The sequence below is a fragment of the Castanea sativa genome, chromosome 2, assembly GCF_040712315.1.
Source record: "Castanea sativa cultivar Marrone di Chiusa Pesio chromosome 2, ASM4071231v1".
Classification (NCBI taxonomy): Eukaryota; Viridiplantae; Streptophyta; class Magnoliopsida; order Fagales; family Fagaceae; genus Castanea; species Castanea sativa.
The window spans coordinates 8,170,372-8,190,213 of record NC_134014.1 but is presented as its reverse complement, the minus strand read 5'-3'; the positions used below and the strand labels follow the sequence as shown (position 1 = coordinate 8,190,213).

Here is a 19,842-nt window from a genome sequence, read left to right as displayed (position 1 = left end):
AAATTCGCTTAGAAGATGAAGATGAATCTTGCACAGGAGATGAATCTTAGGTATGTGGTTTTTTTTTATCAAATATATGTCCATAATTCTAGCAAAAGAAAAACAATAAACTATAAGTTCATTTGAAATATTAATAAAATTATTAATTATTGTTGTTTAGTTGTTTCATTAATTTGTTTGTCTTTTATAAACTATATTTTGTTATATTGTTGTTCCATTAATTATAAAATTATTAATTGTTGTTTAGCTTAACATAATTTAATTTGTTTGTCTTTTATAATATATTGGTTGATTAAATTATTAATTATTGTTTATTAGTTGCTTTCCCCAATTAATTATTGGTTAATTAAATTAGTGTTTATTAGTTGCACTAGCACACATCCCATATGCATTTGCTTCTCCCAATTCAAATATCTCACCTAGCCCCATGTGCCCATCCACCCCCCACCCCACTCAACAGACAAGCCTCATGCCTGATGCCCCCAATCACAAGAGCCAGCTGACAATCATAAAATTTCACAATCACAATACAAATTACACTAAAAGATAATTAATATCTCACCAACACCAACGGATAAGATAAAGCCAAAAAATGAAAAACATGGCAAAATATTAATAAAGTTAAAGCTAAGCAATGAATCAGCCAATCACAGTTTAAAAGAATCTAATAAAGTTAGTTTTAAAGAATAAAAAGAGAGAGAGAGAGACTCTCATTCATTTCATTTCAGTGATTTTAGATAAAGAGAGAGAGAGAGACTGAGAGACTAAGAGAAAAAAAGAGAGAAGTTAGTAAAATGAAATACCTTGAGGGAGCACTGGAGCAGGGAAGCCTGAGGCTAAGGGGCAAGCAACGAGCGATCTCCGATCGACGAGCGAGCAACTTGACAGATCGGCGATCTCCGATCTGATCCAGTGAGCGATCTCTGATGCTCGAATCCCGATGCGATGTGCTCTGGACTGGAGCTTGGCTGACCGATCTTTGATGCGGCGATGCCTAATCCGTCCGTTGGCTTGTGTTGCAGCGTTGCTCTGTTGACGTTTTTGTCTTTAGGTTTTATTTAGTGATTTTTGATTTAGTGATTTCAGGTTTTCGATTTCGTGATTTGCAACGTATATTGGGGTTTGCTTGTTGTCCATTTTTTTTTTTTTTTTTTTTTTGAGAATCCGTGGGCTTGTCACTTGCTCTGTTACAAATTTTTTTTTTCCTTTAGATTCCAGTTCATATTTTTTTGGGTTTTTTTTTTTTTTTTCGCTTGAAAGTAGAACATATATATATATATATTTTTTAAATTTGAGGGTGTTCCTAATTTTTTTTAAGGGTAAACAAATATATATTTTTTAATTATTATATATAATTTTTTTTTTCAGGTCAGGTTGTTCTTGGGGACACCCTGAGCTGAATGTGGCGTTGCCACTGAAGGCTGTTTGTTCTTTAAGCTCCATTTGGTACCAAAAGGTCATTTTGGTTAAGGCTAGATTGAATGACAAAAAAACGAAAGTAGAGAATTTCATTCCAAATTCCAATAGGTACTACTGGCCACTAGGATGTCCTGCATAAGAAGAACATTAACACATTTCCAATATATCCAACAATTTGTAAACCACACCTGGTCTAGTAGCTAACATGGGTAATGCTTTCAGTGCGTTATAACCTATAACAGAAAGTAGACCAAGGTTCTTAGAGAGGTAAGCCCATATGTCAATGCAAAGAGCCCTGATACATCAATTCAGAGGACCAAAACCACTTTTATAAGAACAGAATAATGCTACAGCAAAACAATGGACTGTCATTAGTCTTTCGGGTACGACTATAAATTAACTGAGTTGTTTATAAACAAGTGTTTGGTTTGAAAAAATGTTTATTTATATTCATTTTATCTAATAAACAAATTATGCTTAATCACAGATATGGGATCAACTATCAAATGAGCTGCTAAAACATATATTCTTGAACAAATTTGTGAAAATGAGACTTGATTTGAGTATATATAATAGTGTAATATCATAAATTTTTATCTAAAAAAGTCATCATTTTGGGTGCTGAAATTGTGTTCAATTTGCTGAGCTTTGTAATACTAAGTTATGCTTTTGCCTTACTGAGTTGGACTGTGTACTAAGCAGGCTGGCTGCATTGAACCGAGATGGTAAAGGTTCTTTCTCAAGTGATCAGATTATATCATGTAAAAACTTGTTATTACCAAGACTAAGTGAGTGATCATAGTGGACAGTAGTAGCTATTCAAAACGATGTTCTTCAATGTGCTGAGGCAGCTCCAAACATGCTTCCTGCACAGAAAGCCTTGGGAGTTGGGACCATTTATTGTGTATTTTTGATTCGTTGGTGCAGTTTTGATTTTTAGCTTTCATCACATTGCCTTTGTTTGTGCCTGCAAATCATAGCAGTCTTAGAAGCATCATGTTCCAGGTTTAAGGCTGTGAAAGGAAGCAAAGCCAAGGGGGCAACACATTCGTATGTTTTTTAGTTTTCTTTTGAGGTCATTATGTCCCACATGGAGTAAGTGAGAGAAGAGCAAAGCTTAGACGATTGGTAAAACAAGAAGCAAGCAACGTTACAAATCATACCTTTCTCGGCCTTTTGGCTAAGATCAAGTGTAGTATCTGTTCTTATCAGTTTAATATCTGATATGTGGGTCATCGGCCCACACGATATTAAATTTATTTCTTGAGGGGTAGAGTCCGCCACAGTAGCTTGCTACTGGGGCTCTTGAGCGTCGCCCAAGCGTTGCACTATAGCTCGGGCCTGGCGCACCCCACCAATTCTAGCCAAAATATTTGTACTACCAAGATAGGAGGGCTAGATTTATTTTCTACGGACGCCTGCGTATTGGGCCAGCAAACAAGATGCTCTGGCTTTGGGGAAAAATGTTAAATATACGGTCTTAATTAAGAATTGGACTGCTAAATTATTCGGTTTTTATAGTACACTTTTTATATAATGTTATTTCTTTATTAATTTTTATTATTCTTTCAAATTTAATCGATGTGGGCGATTATTGACTTGAGTGCCTATTCTTTTATTTACATTTGACAATTATTTGAATGGATATTAAAATTTAATATTGTCTGTGCTGAGAATTGATCTAAGCACCATAGATAATATTCATGGATGATGCAATAATAACACTTAAACCATATATAACATTCATGGATATTGCATGTAACTTATAAAAGCAAAATAGATATTGGATAATACTATCCCACGACAGACTCAGGATTTCAGGCTTGGGGGGGGGTGGAGTAAACCGATTTTTTTTTCTTCAAATATGCATCCATATACTATTAAAAAACTATCAACCAAGACAAGTACACAAAAATCATTGTTTTTTAATATATTAAGATATAATCAACTACCAATAAAAACAAAAGACACGAAACACTATTGTTTTTTATTTACATGGGCTCTGGGCTGGCTGACATCTTGATGTATATGGCCAAGGATTGTTATGATGAACAGGGTGTGTTGGATCCTAGAATATGGGACATAGTGCGGCTCAACTTAGGCCTCAATTCCACCATCTCTAGCACTTAAAACAGGTTCATTGTCGTTGGCTGTGACACTAATGCATACCTTAATTTCCAGCGAGATAAATAAAATTTCTCAACAGGTTGCGTTTCTGTTTATGGAAACAATAGGTACATAGTCAATGGGTCTTGCTCTGGGCTGACTGACTCAATGGGATGGTTTAGGATTTTTGGAGGGGGGCTGGGCTAAAAAGAAAGGGGGAGCCCAAGTCTTCTTATCATTTTTCTTGGGGAAAATTTACTTACTAATTTTTTTTTTTTGGGCCCGGGGGGGCCTAGGCCCCCACCTGGGTCCGTCCCTGATCCCATATATAACATTCGAAAATAGATATTAGATAATATTATTCTCACTAAAAATGCACCAAAATAAATGCACAAAAAAACACCGATATATGGCAATACTTGTGCAAATATTTACCGTAGAAAGTAGCAACATTTAGGCCATTTTGTTATGTTTTCATTGGCCAAAATTGGAAATTAACTCAGTTTGCTAAACAATATAATTAGTAGGCATTGTTACAAAACTATATTTTTTAGTAACATTTTGACTTTAAAAGACTCAATTTTAGGCCTGAAAATTGAGTCTTTGAGGGTCGATTTTCATGTTTTGATCAAGTTTGAGTTGGCATTTTTTTCCACGTGGTGTCTACTTGAAAATCGAGTTTTAGAGACTCGATTTATAAAACCCTTTACAAAACAAAAACTGTTTTAAGCCTGCATCTGTTATGATCGGTACAGGCTTAATCCGGACTGGGTCATAAAGTGAGTCACCTGCGAGCAAACTAGGGCCATGCGTCGTCGTACCTGATCATAACCAACCATCGTCAAAGTTCAACCCCGCCATTGTAACCAATGCCCATAAAAAACAAGTGAAGAAGAACAAAAAAAGAAAGCAAAAAAATCACAACAAAAAAATGAGCAGATCGACAACAACCCAGATTAGAAACACAAATTGAGAGGCTGAAACCCATAGATCGACAACAACCAGCAAAAACCACACTCGAAACACAAGAGAGAGGCTGAAACCTATACCTAAAACACAAACCCAAATTGAAACCCATGCCCGAAAACAAAAATCTAGCCCGAAACACAAACATAGCCCAAAACTTAGCCGGAAATCCACTCTGAAACACAAGCACAAACGCCGAAAATAGAGAAGAGAGGCCAAGATGGGTCAACGTGGGTCGGCGGTGATGGGTTTGTGGCGGCTGGGCTTGTGCATATCAGCATGGAAGAAGAAAGAAGTAGATGGAGAGGTAGTGAGGAGAGAGACAAAGAGAACAGATGTACAGAGGAAAATGAAATGCATAAAAAAGAAGGAAAATAAGAAAAGCATTTTATGGATATAAATCGAATCTTAGAGACTTGATTTTCAGACAGACGCCACGTGGAAGAAATGCCACATTAGACATGATCAGAACACTAAAATCGAGTATTTAAGACTCGATTTTTAAGCCCAAAATCGAGTCTTTTAAACTCGAGATGTTATAAAAAATATAGTTTGAAAATAGTGCCTACTAATTATATTGCTTGACAAACTGAGTTAATTTCCAATTTTGGCTTGTTTTCATTACTCATCACTCAAAAATTTTGGGACCCACCTGTGCAATTTTTGTTTAGAGTAATGATAGTTGAGAACAAGTTTTTTGTGTTTTTAGGGGGCCGTTTGGTAATGTTGTTCTAGTAACGTTGTTTAAGTTTTTTGAAAATACGTGTGGGTAAAAAAGTGTTGTGGAAATGTGTCATGTTGTTTAAATAAGGAAAACTATTGTTTAGATATTCCTACCAAACACCCCCTATATTTTAAGTTATGAGTTAAGTAGCATTTTAGTAAATACAAAAAAGTAATGGGACCCACCGCCTTATCACACACACATGATAGACCAACTCTCTTTTTATTTTCTTTCTTCAATTCACTCCTCTCTTTCTTTTTTCTTTTTTCTTCACTTTGCGCTTGCCTTTCTTCTTTTCTCTTTATTCTTTCTTCTCATTACTCTCATATTTCCATGGTATTGGTCTCTTTTTTGTTTATTGAATTTACCAAATATTACATATTAGAGAAAATTGGAAACACAAACATGTGTATTGATCAAACCCAAAAATACAAACCCAGAACTGTGTTCAATCACACATAAATCCACAAATTTCTTCCCCCAAAAATAAGAAACTCCTGAGAGAGACCGCAAGAGAGAGAGGGAAGAGAGAACCCACTTGAGGAAATCCACACTATAGGGAGAGAGAGGGCTATTGGCCTAGGGAGAGAGAGAAGATGCCGATCTTTGGATTTTGGGGTTGAATACTCATGAGCTTTTATGGGTTTCAATTCTTTCTCTTCTTTAGTTCATGTGGGTTTGCTTGCTATTTGTGGTCTGTGTGTTTAGTTGATGCGGTGAGAAAAAACACTAATTGAGCTTCTTCCCCTAGTTCTTCTTTCTTCTTAGTAGTGTGGGAAAGAGAAGAGTTCATTCTTGAGGTAAGAGTATTGTAGCCGTTTTGAACCAATTAGACTAGTGGGATCCATCATTTTGAATTAAAGATGTTGAAAACTAGAGTCACATTTTGAGCCAAACACAATAAGGGAGGTTAAAAGAGAATTTGAGAATTAAAATATGAGATATAAATTAAAGTTTTGAGATATAAAAATTGAAATATGACTAAATAGTGAACTAAATATGCCCTTATTTTTATTTGTTATTCTCTATTCACTATTGGTATCGATGAGGATTGAAACTCAGATATCTTATTTAGCTATAAGATATTTTAACAAGTTTTTTTTGTTTGTTGAGAAGGTGAAGTGAATCCCACTTTCTTTAATTATACATAGGATGATTTCAAGTCCCACCGCCAACGTCTGTTCTCGATTGAATATTATCTCATTTTGCCCGCTAGGCCACGTGATAATAAATTAATTTTTTAAAGGTGAAGGCGCAGCACAGTATTGCTACTGGGCCTTTGCTTATCCCCCATGCGGTGGACTACAGAATGGGCCTGGCGCACCCTATCAAACTCTAGCACAAAATCTGCTAGTTTTGTCAATTGGATCAAATTTAAAGGCCGTTTGTTCTTAAGCCCATTTGGTAACAAAGAGTTACATCGCCCAAGAAAAGACCGTGAGGTTTCAACTTTCAACCCCACAGGGCCACAGGCTCGTATGCAAATTATTTTGGCATTACAATTTGAAAAACAGAAAAGAAAAGAAAATAACCACTGAACTATCTCGCAATCGAGAAAGAGAGCACGCTCTGACGGTTTCGCACTTTCGCGCCTAACACCTAAAACCCCAAACCCCCAAAACCCCACACGCCGTTTCCATTCTCAACGGTTTTGAATCAAACATGAATGTGCAAGCGCAAGACATGGTCTTCACTAAGCAGCCCTACATCGAAGATGTTGGGCCCCGCAAGATGTGAGAACCTCTCTCACTGTTGCTTCAATTTCATTCTCTTTCATCATATTTTATTTTATTTTTGTTTTGTTTTAATTTTTGATTTAATGATATGTATGTTGCTGTGAATTTTGTAGACAAAGCATGAACTTCAGCACGTTATCCGAATCGGAGATCAGTAGAATCGCTGAGGTTCAAGTATATAAAGGCCAGTATTATGATGCAGCAAGAATTCCTATCGAAGGTGGCTTATTGGATCCACGAATGGTACTCTCTCTAATCTCTATGATTCATGTGTGTAATTTTTAGGTCAATAGGATTATCAATAAGTTAAAACGTTATGTGGATGTATTTTCTAGTGTTTGGTGCTGAACTGTAGTTTTCTAGTGTTTATGAATGTTTCAACCTCTGATTTGTTTTGCTCAAATAGGGGTGTGTTTGTATAAGCAGTTGGAAAATTGTGTTTTGAGTTTAAAATGAGCGTTTTGTAAAAAAAAAAAAAGAAGCTATGAGGAATTGTGGTTGCAAAACAGAGTTTTGAGTTTAAAAAAAAAAATGCTATTTTAATCTCCCAAAGCGCCTAACCAAACCAGCCTTGGATGAGATCCAAACTCTAGATGTGGAAACATGAGTGTACAGCTTAGTGATGAATTCAATGTGGATCTAGCATCGAGATCATTTGGTATGCATGAGTTGGAATTGAGAAAAGTTGGAGGTTTGGAATTCTGCAATATCAATAGCCGGAAAATGTTGAGAGGTTTAGTTTATTTATTTATTATTTTTAATATGTAGTATGTAGACCAATCAAAACAGCGTATATTTAAGAAAGGTTTGCAAAACTTAATTCTAATGGAAAGGCACTGCAAGTTGACTTCATTGTCGTCAATTTATCTTTATCCTTGTTCTCTTCCAACGAAGAAGGATGGCTGCTACTGAAATTAAAAATACATGAATGGAGTGTTTGTCTTCTCCTATACTATGATCCAACTTCGATCTTGTTCTTCCTTTGATTTATTCTGATGAAATTTACATTATAGGGTGATGTAGTTGGTGTGATACTAATTAAGGGTGAGTTTGGATACAACGTTTGCGTCCGTGCGTTTGCATGTGTGTTTTCCAGTGGGTCCTGTGCACTGTTCACAGGACCTGCAAGTATCTTTTTCCTTTAAAAAAACTTCAAAACTGGGTCCCACAACACTATTCACACATTTAAAAATTATTTTACTACAGTGTTTTCAGTTTTCAGTTTTCAGCAATAAGCGGTATCCAAATACACCTTAAAGAGTAATTAGGGTAAAGTATGATATTAGGGGTTCTAGAAATCTTACTATGTAATCCTTACAAAGACATTAATGAATAAAATTGTGTATTATGTTGTTGACATGACTTTTATCACATAAGTTGCTGTCTCAATAAGTATATATATTTTTGTTTGTGGGGATTGTAAAATTGATAGTCAACACATAGATATTATGATAATCATTTTCAATGTGTTTATATGGAGGGGGATAGTTCATAGGGCTGAGGAGGGGGATTTAGGTCTCTCTGATGGGGAGATAGTTCATAGGGCTGGTTTGAGATCCCAGGTGGAGCATCTTCTTTCATTAGAAGAAATTTCTTGGAGACAAAAATCTAGGATGTTATGTATCAAGGAAGGGGATAATAACACCAAGTTTTTTCACAAAATGGCTAACTCCCACAGACGTTCTAATCATCTAAGGACCTTGGAGGTGGATGGGGTGGTCTTTGAAGAGGCCTCCGAGGTAACTTTTCAAGTTGTACAATTTTATAAAAATTTGTACAAGGAGACTGAGGAGTGGAGGCCTTTTGTGGAGGGTTTGGAGTTTGATCGCATTGAGAATAGGGAAAGGGTTTGGCTTGAAAGGAAGTTTGAGAGAGAGGAGATTCTTCAAGTTGTTAGGGATCTGGAAGGGGACAAAGCTCTAGGTCCGGATGGGTTCACTATGGCGTTCTATCATCATTGTTGGAAGGTAGTGGAGAAAGATGTCCTAGCGGTCTTTGAAGAGTTTTTCCATCATTGCAAGTTTGAAAAATCCCTTAATGCGACCTTCATTGCTTTAATTCCTAAAAGGAATGATGCTTCCAATATTAGAGATTTTCGTCCTATTAGTTTGGTGGGGAGTGTGTATAAAATCCTGGCTAAGGTCTTGGCTAATCGCTTGAGAGTGGTTTTAGATCAATTGATTTCTGAGAATCAGAATAGCTTTGTGGGTGGGAGACAAATCCTTGACTCGGTTCTCATTGCGAATAAGTGTGTGGATAGTCGTGGGAAGAGTAGGGTTCCTGGAGTCATTTGTAAGCTCGATATGGAGAAAGCCTACGATCATGTGAATTGGGAGGCTTTGTTGTATTTTCTGAATAGGATGGGTTTTGGAGTGAAGTGGTGTAAGTGGATCCGTTCTTATATATCCACAATTCAGTTCTCTATTTTGATTAATGGGTCCCCAGCTGATTTCTTTAGTAGCTCAAGGGGTTTAAGACAAGGAGATCCGCTATCTCCTATGCTGTTTTTGATCTTGATGGAGGTGCTTAGTAGGATGTTGAGAAGAATGGAGGGAACTGGCTTGATTCGTGGTTTTAATTTTGAGGGTAGGAGGGATGGTGGGGAATGTGTTTCACATCTGTTATTTGCAGATGATACTATCCTCTTTTGTGATGCAGATGTGGAGCAAATTCTTCATATTCGGTTGTTGCTCCTTAGTTTTCGTGCGCAATGGGTTTGAAGGTCAATGTGCATAAGAGCGAAATGGTTCCTATAGGGGAGGTTGGTGATGTGCATGCTCTCGGCGGATATATTGGGGCGCAGTTGGATCTTTACCTATGTTGTATCTTGGCATGCCGCTGGGGGCTTCTCACAACTCCCCTTCAATTTGGAACACAATTTTGGAAAATATTAACCGGAAATTATCTGGATGGAAGAAGTTGTACTTGTCTAAGGGGGGTCGTTTGATGTTACTCAAGAGTACGCTTTCTAGTCTTCCGACTTACTTTCTATCGTTGTTCTCAATTCCTACTCATGTGGCTAATAAAATTGAAAAGATGTAAAGGGATTTCCTGTGGGGAGATAGCAAGATTCATTTGGTAGGATGGGACAAAGTTTGTGCACCTTTAGCCAATGGTGGCTTAGGGATAAAGAAACTCACTACCTTTAATAAGGCTTTATTGGGGAAATGGTTGTGGCGGTTTGGTAAGGAAGAGGGTCGTTTATGGAGGCGGGTAGTAGCTTCAAAATATGGGGAAAATTGGGGGGGATGGACCTCAAAGCTGGGTAGGGGAGCTCATGGGTGTGGTTTGTGGAGAAGCATCCGCATGGGTTGGGAGGATTTCAGCAAAAATTGTTAGTTTGTGGTTGGGTTGGGGAATAGGGTGAGGTTTTGGCAGGATGGGTGGTATGGGGATCAACCTTTTCAATTGGCTTTTCCTAGGCTGTATGGCATTGCCATTGATAAGGAGGCTTCTGTTGAAGCTTCTTTGCATAGGCAGGGGGCGGAGGATAGAAGATGTTGGAATGTTCGGTTTAGTAGATTTTTTAATGATTGGGAGATGGATGAAGGGCTGCGGTTTCTTCGTATGTTGGGTGCTATAATCCCTCCTATGGATGTTGGAGACCGGATGAGTTGGAAATTGAAGCCTAATGGGGCTTTTGACATCCGGTCGTACTATAACAAATTAAGAAATTCTCCTTCAACTATCTTTCCTTGGAAAGCTATTTGGAGAGTAAAGGCCCCTAGGCGAGTTTCTTTTTTTGTTTGGTGTGTAGCTTGGAATAAGATCCTAACGGGAGACCATCTGAGATTGAGGAGATTAGTTTTTGTGGATTGGTGCATTATGTGCCGTCATTGTGGAGAGACGGTAGATCACCTTCTTCTTCATTGTGAGGTGGCCTATCGGTTATGGAGCTTTGTTTTTATAACTTTTGGCTTGGCTTGGGTTATGCCTAGTTCGATTCCAGACTTGCTTTTTGGATGGTGGAATTGGCTGGGGAAGCATTCGTCTCAAATCTGGAATTTAGTCCCATTGTGCATCCTTTGGTGTATTTGGAAGGAGCGGAATCGGAGGACTTTTGAGGATTTGGATAGCTCTAGTGATCAGTTGCTTGCTTCTTTTTGTGGAACTCTATTTGATTGGTCTCGGGCGTGGGGACTCACGTCTAGTGATTCCCTCCCTTCTTTTCTTTGTTCCCTTCTCCTATTGTAATTTCTTTGTTGTTTGGTTTTCTCTCTTGTTTCTCTTTGTTTTCTTTTTCTTGTATTTCTAGGTTGCTATGTGTTTTTCAGGCATAGAGTAACCTTCGTATATATATCATCATTCTTACTTATCAAAAAAAAAATGTGTTTATATGGTAGCTTTACTTATATTCTTTTCCCTATATTTTTCTTATATCAAGAGGTTTAAAATTTTTTCCTTTTATGTATTTCAGGGCCCAAATAAGGAAGGCACATGTGCAACATGCCATGGGAAATTTGATAGTTGTCCGGGGCACTTTGGATACATAAAACTTGCCCTCCCAGTTTACAATGTTGCATATAGGGATAACATTATGAACATTTTGAAGTGCATTTGTAAGGTCAGAAAGAGTTCTCTACCTTTTGCTCCACTTGTTTAATCTATTGTACTTTTTCCTGTTATAGATATGGTTGGAGAAAAACTCCATTTCTTAGTTATGTTGAGGTTGTAACTAGTTTCTTAAAATGTGACTGGTGGGGCATGATTTCGAGATATTTAGTCATAGGAATCTTAAAGTTTAACATAAATTCTTTGATGCAGGACTGTTAAGAAGTTCGGCACTATACTAGGTTTCTTGATGAATTCTTGACTAAGGAGTGATGTTTAAGAGTTTAGGTTAGAAAAGAAAGCATGTTGATGGCTGTTTGGGGCTGAAACAGGGGATAAACAGAAAATAACATAAATAAAACACTAGGCAATCACTCTTAGGTCTTCATAAGCATCACAACTAGGGTTCCTTGGCATCACACCTTGGAGAAGTTTGCATAACACAAACAAAGCTTAAAATAAGCTGCCGAATTTTATTAATCAATCACAATATTCTGCCCTAACATGATTACAAAGGAGCCTTTATATAGAGGCTATAGCTATCCTTTTCCTAATAGGACTTGGACTCTAAATAACCTATTCCTAGAATGAATAGGAATACTAATAATAATTGAATAAAAGACTTAATAATACGTAAACATAAAATAAGACTCATGGGCCTTTGGTATGGCCAAGGACAGCCCATTCCAGATTTCTAGAAATTACCAAATTGCCCTTATTCTAATAGAACTTAATTAAAACTGATCCAGCAGCTTCTCAACCTAAAAGACTTAACACTAATAACTAAAATGACCTATCAAAGGTGCTAAGAAGGTCTGACATTACTAGACCACAATTCTTGAATCTTTGTATATTTAATCTTCTCTTCCTTGTCTTCATCATTCTTGTTGATGATGCTGATAAGGTGTGGCTCAAATGGCACCTCCTTTTTTTATAAGTAAAATGATTTATTGGAAGAAAGGAGTGCTCATAATGCAAGCATCTTTAAAAACTCAAATGGCACTTCATCCTTTCACAAGTTTTGATAGAGGATGAGGTTGTAAGTTTAACATCCATTGAGTGCATGTTTAATTTACTAATCAAAGTAAATGGTTGTTAATAATGTTAGTCTCGCAGTCTTTTACAAATTGTTAAAAAAAAAGAAGTAATAATGCGTCATTGAATAAAATTGAAAACATACAAGGAACCAAAGCACATAGGCAGTGTGCTAAGGATCCAACAAAACAATGAAACTATAGAGCATGGAAAGTACAAATCAGCCAAGAATTAAAAGTAACGACACATGAAGCATTTGTTCACTATAGCAGAGTATTGAGTAAAGATAGCTTTAAATCATGAACTGATCACCCACTTCCTTCAAAGGTACGAGCATTCCTCTCTTGCCAAATATCCCACGCGAGACAGTGAGGGATCATGCTCCAAATCACCGCAGATTTATGCCTGTCAGACTTGCTCGACCAGCTAGCTAGAAGTTCCGCAACACCACTTGGCATAGTCCATTGAACCCCAAATAATAAAAACACCATATTCCATAACTCTTTAGCTACGGGGAAATGAATAAGTAAATGATCAATAATCTCCCCATCCTTCTTACACACACAACACCATTCAATCACAACTACTTGAAACCTTTGCAAATTATCAGTGGTTAAAATTCTTCCCAATTCCTTGGTCCAAAGAAAAAACTGACCTTTGTTGGCACTTTCAGCTTCCATAAAGTCTTCCATGGAAAGGACATTGGGTAGTAGAATGTAATGCTTTATAGTAGGATCTAACATCAAAAACCACCCTGGAATAGGACTTCTAGCGCAGCTGATCCATCCAAACAGATCTACTTTTGAAACTGGCTCCTAGAGGGAGCCCTAAATATTTCATTGGCAGGGTAGAAATTTTAACTTCCACTGTCCTTCTCCATTAAGTATTCCTCTCCATTGCAAAACACTACAACCATTTCCCAAGTTAAGCTTGATTAAATAGGACCAAATCTCAAATGCGTTGCCCCCAATTTTGAATTGGCTCACAGATCTACAGAAAATCTTGACATACGCTCTGTTTTAGATTTTGTAGATTTATGTAATTTTGTAGAAAATTTTTTCTTGTTCTTTTCTATTTTTTTCAGTAAAGTTTTTATTTACTGATCCATTTTTTTTTTTCAATACCCTGGGCAACACTCGTTAGGATAGGGAACAAAGATAAGAATAAGTAGGTAGACTGGATAAGGTGATCTTTCTCAAAGTAATCTGACCCCCCTTAGAAAGATACATTTTTCCCAACCAACCAAATGCCTCTCCATTTTATCTATCACACATTCAGACCATTCCATACAACTTTTGCTTTAAAAGTAAAGCCTAATGGGAAGGCCCATATATCTCATCGGTAACTGAGCTACCTTGCAACTCAAAATACCAGCCAAAGCTTCCACATTCAGCACACCGCCAACCAGAACCAGTTCAGATTTCATCAAATTTATCTTAAACCTGGAAATAATCTAAAGGCATACAAACAGTGCTTTCAAGTGCCAAATTTGCTCTGGATCTGCCCCACAAAATGCCCAAGTATTATCTGCAAAGAGAAGATGTGAGATTCTCACTGTGCTATAAGAATGGCCACCAACTGAAAACCCTGATATTTAATTGCCTCTCCCCACTCTTTCCAAGTTCTTGCTAAGTGCCTCCATTATGATAATGAACAGAAGAGGGGACAAAGAGTCTCCTAGTCTCAATCCCCTTGAGCTATGAAAAAAACCACAAGGGTTGCAATTCACAATCTCTGAATTGGATCAAGCTCAAATGACATTTTAGGTGGCCTATGCTTCCTGCAGCCATACGAATTTGAGAGATTGCGTTCCTACCTTTTTGATGCAGGACAGTCTAGAACCTAGGGTCTTTGTTTTCATTACCAAAGCAGTAGGATTTTATTTTTGTTTTTTTTATAAATAAAATTTTTAAGGGCTGGTTTGGGGAAAAAAGTTACTATATTCTGACTAGTTAGAAAAGTAATAAGCTTTGGATTACCGTTGGGTTGGAATAACTATATTGGTGGCTGATTTTGATGTCTAAGTGATTTAGTGATAGGTTAGAAAAATGATGAATCTTGATTGATCTGTTGGCTGCTTGGTTTTGAAAAACAGAAATTGAAGAAGAAGAATATTAGGGCAGGTGCAGAGAGTTTCTTTGGATAGGCGGTGTATGCTACGGGGGAGGGACATCATATTCGGTTCTGGTACAATTCTTGGAATGGGCTTATTCCTCTAAATGATCTCTATCCCGATCTGTTTTGTTGCTCTGTGTCTAAAGAAGCTTGGATTTTTGACTTGGTTATTCTTGCATTAGAAGGGGGATTTAGGAGCTAGAATTTACAATTTCACCGAGCTTTTCATGACTGGGAATTGGAAGCTGTGTGTACTTTTTTCGAGCTCCTTTATTCCAATATGCCAAGTGGTGAGGGTGATGACAACTTGATTTGGCTGTTGACTAGGACTGGTATTTTTGATGTATGCTCTTACTATAATTTCTTGCCTGGACCTTGAGCATTTGGTGTGTAAAGGCACCAAAAAGGGTGTCTTTCTTTTCATGGATAACAGCTAGGGGTAAGATTCTTACCATTGATAATCTTGTTAAGAGAGGTATGCCCCTAGTCAACTAGTGTTGCTTGTGTCGCCGTGATGGGGAAATTGTGGACCACCTTTTGCTCCACTGTAAGTTTGCTTATGCTTTGTGGAGTGAAGTTTTTATGTTGTTTGGGATCCTGTGGGTGATGCCGAAGATGGTTGCTTCTCTTCTTTTTGCATGGAGGAATTGGTTAGGGAAACACTTTTCAAATATTTGGAATATGGTACCATCTTGTCTAATGTGGTTAATTTGGTGGGAACGCAATACTTGTACTTTTAAAGATACTGAGAGAACTTTAGATCTTTTGAAATCTCTGCTAGTTGGGACTTTGCTTAAGTGGTCTCAAATCTAGGGTTTTTCACAATGTATTTCCATTTTTGATTTCCTACAATCTGTTAGGTTTTCTTGTTGATTTATCTGTGATTTTCTCAAGTACAAAGTGTTCATCATTGTGAACATGATATACTTTTTTATTCAATAAAATCTCTATCACCTATCCAAAAAAAGAAAAGAAAAAGAGAAGAAGAAGAATTAGTGACTCAAATAAAAAACTGTCTAAGCCCTAGACTTGTGATGCAACCTTATTGAACATGTAAGCTGCAAATGGTCTCAGACCATAAATGTCAAATTTCAAAGTCTCACATAGAACAGAAGTTACCTTTCCATGGCTGATTGACAAACATTTTACTTTTGCATAGAACAATGGGTAGAGGGTTTCCATACAGTGCCTTTTTTCTTTCAGCTCTTTGTCTCAAGCCCAGTTGTTCAAGGGAGATTTTTTGGGAGGGAAAGAGGGGGGAGGGGGGTATTTTGGAGAAGAGGCTTTCTGGGTGGAAGCGTCTCTATTTATCTAAGGGTGGTAGGCTCATGTTACTAAAGTCTCCCGACTTTTTTTTCTCTCTCTCTTTACCATCCCTAAAGCTGTGGCAAACAGATTGGAAAGTATTCAGAGGAATTTCCTTTGGGGGTCTTCTGAGGGGGGCTTCAAATATCCTTTGGTGGCATGGGATAAGGTGTGTTTACCCGTTGAGATGGGTGGTTTGGGGATAAGAAAAGTGGTGCCGTTTAATCAGGCTTTATTAGGGAAGTGGCTGTAGAGATATGGCCATGAAGTTACCCACCTATGGCGTCGTGTTATCTCTTCAAAATATGGCGAGGGACAAGGGGGCTGGAGGACTAACGTTTGTAGGAGGTCCCATGGGTGTGGCCTATGGAGAAGCATTAATGAAGGTTGGGAGAGCTTTTCTAAGCATCTGTCTTTTGTAGTGGGGGAAGGCACTCATATCTGCTTTTGGCATGATAGGTGGATTGGTGACGATACTCTAAAAGTTCTCTATCCTGAGCTCTACGTGTGTTTAGCAGTCAAGGATGCCTGTATCTCAAAGGTTCTGTGGATTCCAGAAGGGGGTAATGTTATAGTGCGGAATTTAACGTTTTATAGAGCTTTTGAAGATTGGGAGTTGGCTGCTTCGTATTCTCTTCTTCGGCTCATCCAAACTTGTATTCCTCAGGGTAGTAGGAGAGATATCCTTTACTGGCGGCTTAAAGGGGATGGTAAGTTTGACACTCGGTCTTATTACCTTGCGTTTCGGGGTGCTTCGAATCCTTGGCTTCCTTGGAGGGGGGTTTGGAAACCGAAGATCCCTAAGCGCGTGGCGTTGTTTCTGTGGTCTGCTGCTTATGGCCGGATCCTTACTTTGGATAACCTTATGCTTAAGAGATGCTCTTTGGCTAATAGGTGTTGTATGTTGTGGAGATATTTGGATGGCCATCCCTAATTGTTTGTTGTGGTGTATTTGGAAGGAGAGAAATAGTAGATGTTTTGAAGACATCGAGAGTTCCATGCCTAATCTTAAGCTTCTTTTTCTCCGAACCTTACTTGATTGGTTCTCTGTGTGGAGAAGCCATCCTTTTCTTTCTATTTTGGATTTTCTTGACTTTTGTAATGTTCGTCTTTGATTTGTTCCCCCTTGTATACTCCCTGTGTACTTGGGTGACTCTCTCTTTTTAATATCAATGAAATTATCTTTATTACTTATCCAAAAAAAGAAGAAGGTGTTGTATGTGTTGCAGTGACGGGGAGTCGGTTAACCACCTTCTTCTCCATTGCCTTGTTACCCATTCCTTATGGACTTGTTTGCTTCAGGCATTTGGTATCCTGTGGGTTATGCCAAGATCGGTGGCGGGTTTGTTATCTAGTTGGCATCAGTGGCATGGGAAGCATAAGTTGGACATATTGAACTTGGTTCCAGGCTGCTTAATGTGGACTGTGTGGTTGGAACAAAATCGCCGATCCTTTGAGGACAAAGAGAAGACGTTGGTTGAGTTAAAGCTTTTATGTCAGCGTAGTCTTTTGGAGTGGTCTCGTTGTTGGGGTTTTACTAATTGTTCTTCTCTATCTGAGTTCTTGTCCTCCTTTCGCTTAGTTTTTTGATAGCTTATTTCTTGTTGTTCATCATCATGAACTTCTTGTATGTTTTTTACTATCATTTATAAAAGCTTTCTGATTACCTATATAAAAAAAAAGAAATATTCTTTTGATTTCTATTGCTTATTATGTTGGCCTAGTCAGTTCTTAATCCCAAAGGTTTATCTACAGTCATGTGCTCGCATACTTTTGGTGGAGGACATACGTAAAGAGTTTTTGAAGAAGATGAGGAATCCTAGATTAGAGGCTCTGAAGAAGGCCGAATTACTGAAAGAGATTGTAAAAAAGTGCAATAGCTTGACAGGTTCCAAGAAAGCATTTAAGTGCTCAAGATGTGGATATATAAATGGTTTGGATTTTACCTTTCTGATGTTTTTATAATCGTCAAGATGAAAGAGAATTGTGCCGTTTGCTATGCTAATTGTTATCTATCGTTTTTTTCCCCACTAATTCTGACTTTTTATTTGAATGCTTGCTTTGCCACTTTTTGTCAAATGCCTTATAAAGCTGTAGAACTAAGGATTGATGCTGTGGTTTCTGTTTTGATTTCTGTAACTGTTTTAAATCTTTTAATAATGCTGTCTTGTGGTTATTTCCATGTTATGTATTATATAAAAGCTTTGGTGAAGAAAGCTGGTCCTCCTATCCTGGGCTTTAATCATGAGCGTCCAAACTCTAATGATGGAACTATGGAGGAATTTAGATCAGCAATCTCTCACACAAAAGATTCTAAGACGGTCTTCAGTGCACCTACTTTTAATCTTGACACTGTCGAGGTTCTTGCTCTTTTTAAAAAGATGGTGGATGAGGTATGCTTCTATTCCCATTTGCATTTTATTAATTTCTGCATGATTTTCTTATTTTTAGTACAGGAATGTGTGGTGCTTAGAATTTTAAAGTGAAATTTGTTACACTTTCTTTGCATCATTTTTCTTATTATCATAAAATTTCACAATATCTTTTTATTGCAGGATTGTGAGTTGCTTTATCTTTCTGATAGACCAGAGAAACTCATCATGGAAAACATCGCAGTACCTCCTGTACCTATTCGTCCTTCTGTTATCATGAGTGGATCTCAAAGGTCAGAAAGAATAGATTGAAGTGTACTTATTTCTAGCCAGTTTTCAGTTCTCAATTTTTTGACTAGATCGTCCTTTGTGACTGTTCTGTTGATGTTATAGTTTGTAAATTATGCTATGGGTTTCTTTTTTTGCCTGTTGCAGCAATGAAAATGACATTACGGAGAGGTTAAAGCGAATTATTCAGGCAAATGCTAGCCTTCGTCAGGAGTTATTAGAAGCAAGCACTGCATCCAATCGTCTGGTAGGATAAAGGAATTTGAACCCTTTCATACACAACTTTGTCCGACATTGAATACTCTAATGTTACTGTAAGGTTGCTTGTTATAAGTGATGTAGATCATGTTGTTTTATTTAATTTTTATTTTCTTATATAGTGTTTGTTTCCCCTTTGCTGTTGTGTTTGTAAATTAACTTCCATACGTACTGACTTATAAAAAACAAAACTTCCATACATACTGGCTCCTCAGGAATGAGTGTGATGTTATAACTATTGTTGTAGTTGTTATTATTTTCTTGGAATATCACAATTATTATTATTATTATTATTTTCGATTGTTGGAGTCTGAATCCATGGTTCTTACGTGTAAGGTGGAAATTAATATCTATGAATCTAAAATAGATTGATATATATGATTTAGGGTATGCCCTGATCACCAAAAAGAATCTATGATTCATGGCCGGAGATCAAGGCATTGACTAGCCTTTGCCTACAGAGAGACAATGACTCACACGTGAGGGAGAGATTGTTGGGCATACATGTATGAGTGAAGTCCCACATTAAGTAATAATCAAAAGAGTGAGTGGTTGATATAACACAGTTTGCCCCAAATCCATCTGCTTGATCTTTTGGGTTGAGTGGTGTCCCCCATATGTTATTATTATTATTATTTTTGATAGGTAATAAAGATATATATTCAAGAACACTAACTTATGCAGAAAACATAAGGCAGAGAGAAAAATACAAAGGGAAAAGAAAGAGTATAAAGATAAAGAAAAAGAAAGGAAAAGATACTAAGTACACAGGAGAGAGCTAAGAAACATAGGGAGAGAATCACCAGAGGTGAGTCCCTAAGTCCTAGACTAGTCAAACAAAGTGCCATTGAAAGAGGCCAATAGTTGATCATCTGAACTTTCCATGTCCTCAAACGCCCTCCTATTTTACTTCCTCCAAAGACACCACATCAAGCATAATGGAGCTAAATTCCAAATGCTAGACAAA

The 19,842-nt window shown here is 37.5% G+C and overlaps 1 protein-coding gene and 1 non-coding gene across 3 annotated transcripts in view; both read left to right on the top strand.

The window, feature by feature from the left end:
- Positions 1–2,578: 2,578 nt before the first annotated feature.
- On the top strand, positions 2,579–2,774 carry LOC142626564 (U2 spliceosomal RNA). Its single transcript, XR_012842559.1, has one exon. It is a non-coding gene; the product is annotated as a U2 spliceosomal RNA (small nuclear RNA).
- A 3,933-nt stretch (positions 2,775–6,707) lies between these two features.
- LOC142625598 (DNA-directed RNA polymerase III subunit 1) overlaps positions 6,708–19,842 on the top strand; it is a 45,144-nt gene continuing 32,009 nt past the window's right edge. For both annotated transcript variants that reach the window (XM_075799247.1, XM_075799248.1), the window contains exons 1-7: positions 6,708–6,948; positions 7,065–7,194; positions 11,369–11,515; positions 17,713–17,890; positions 18,160–18,350; positions 18,513–18,622; positions 18,765–18,864. In XM_075799247.1, coding sequence (XP_075655362.1) covers positions 6,878–6,948; positions 7,065–7,194; positions 11,369–11,515; positions 17,713–17,890; positions 18,160–18,350; positions 18,513–18,622; positions 18,765–18,864 — 927 coding nt within the window. In that variant the 5' untranslated portion in view covers positions 6,708–6,877. The remainder of the gene's footprint in view (positions 6,949–7,064; positions 7,195–11,368; positions 11,516–17,712; positions 17,891–18,159; positions 18,351–18,512; positions 18,623–18,764; positions 18,865–19,842) is intronic.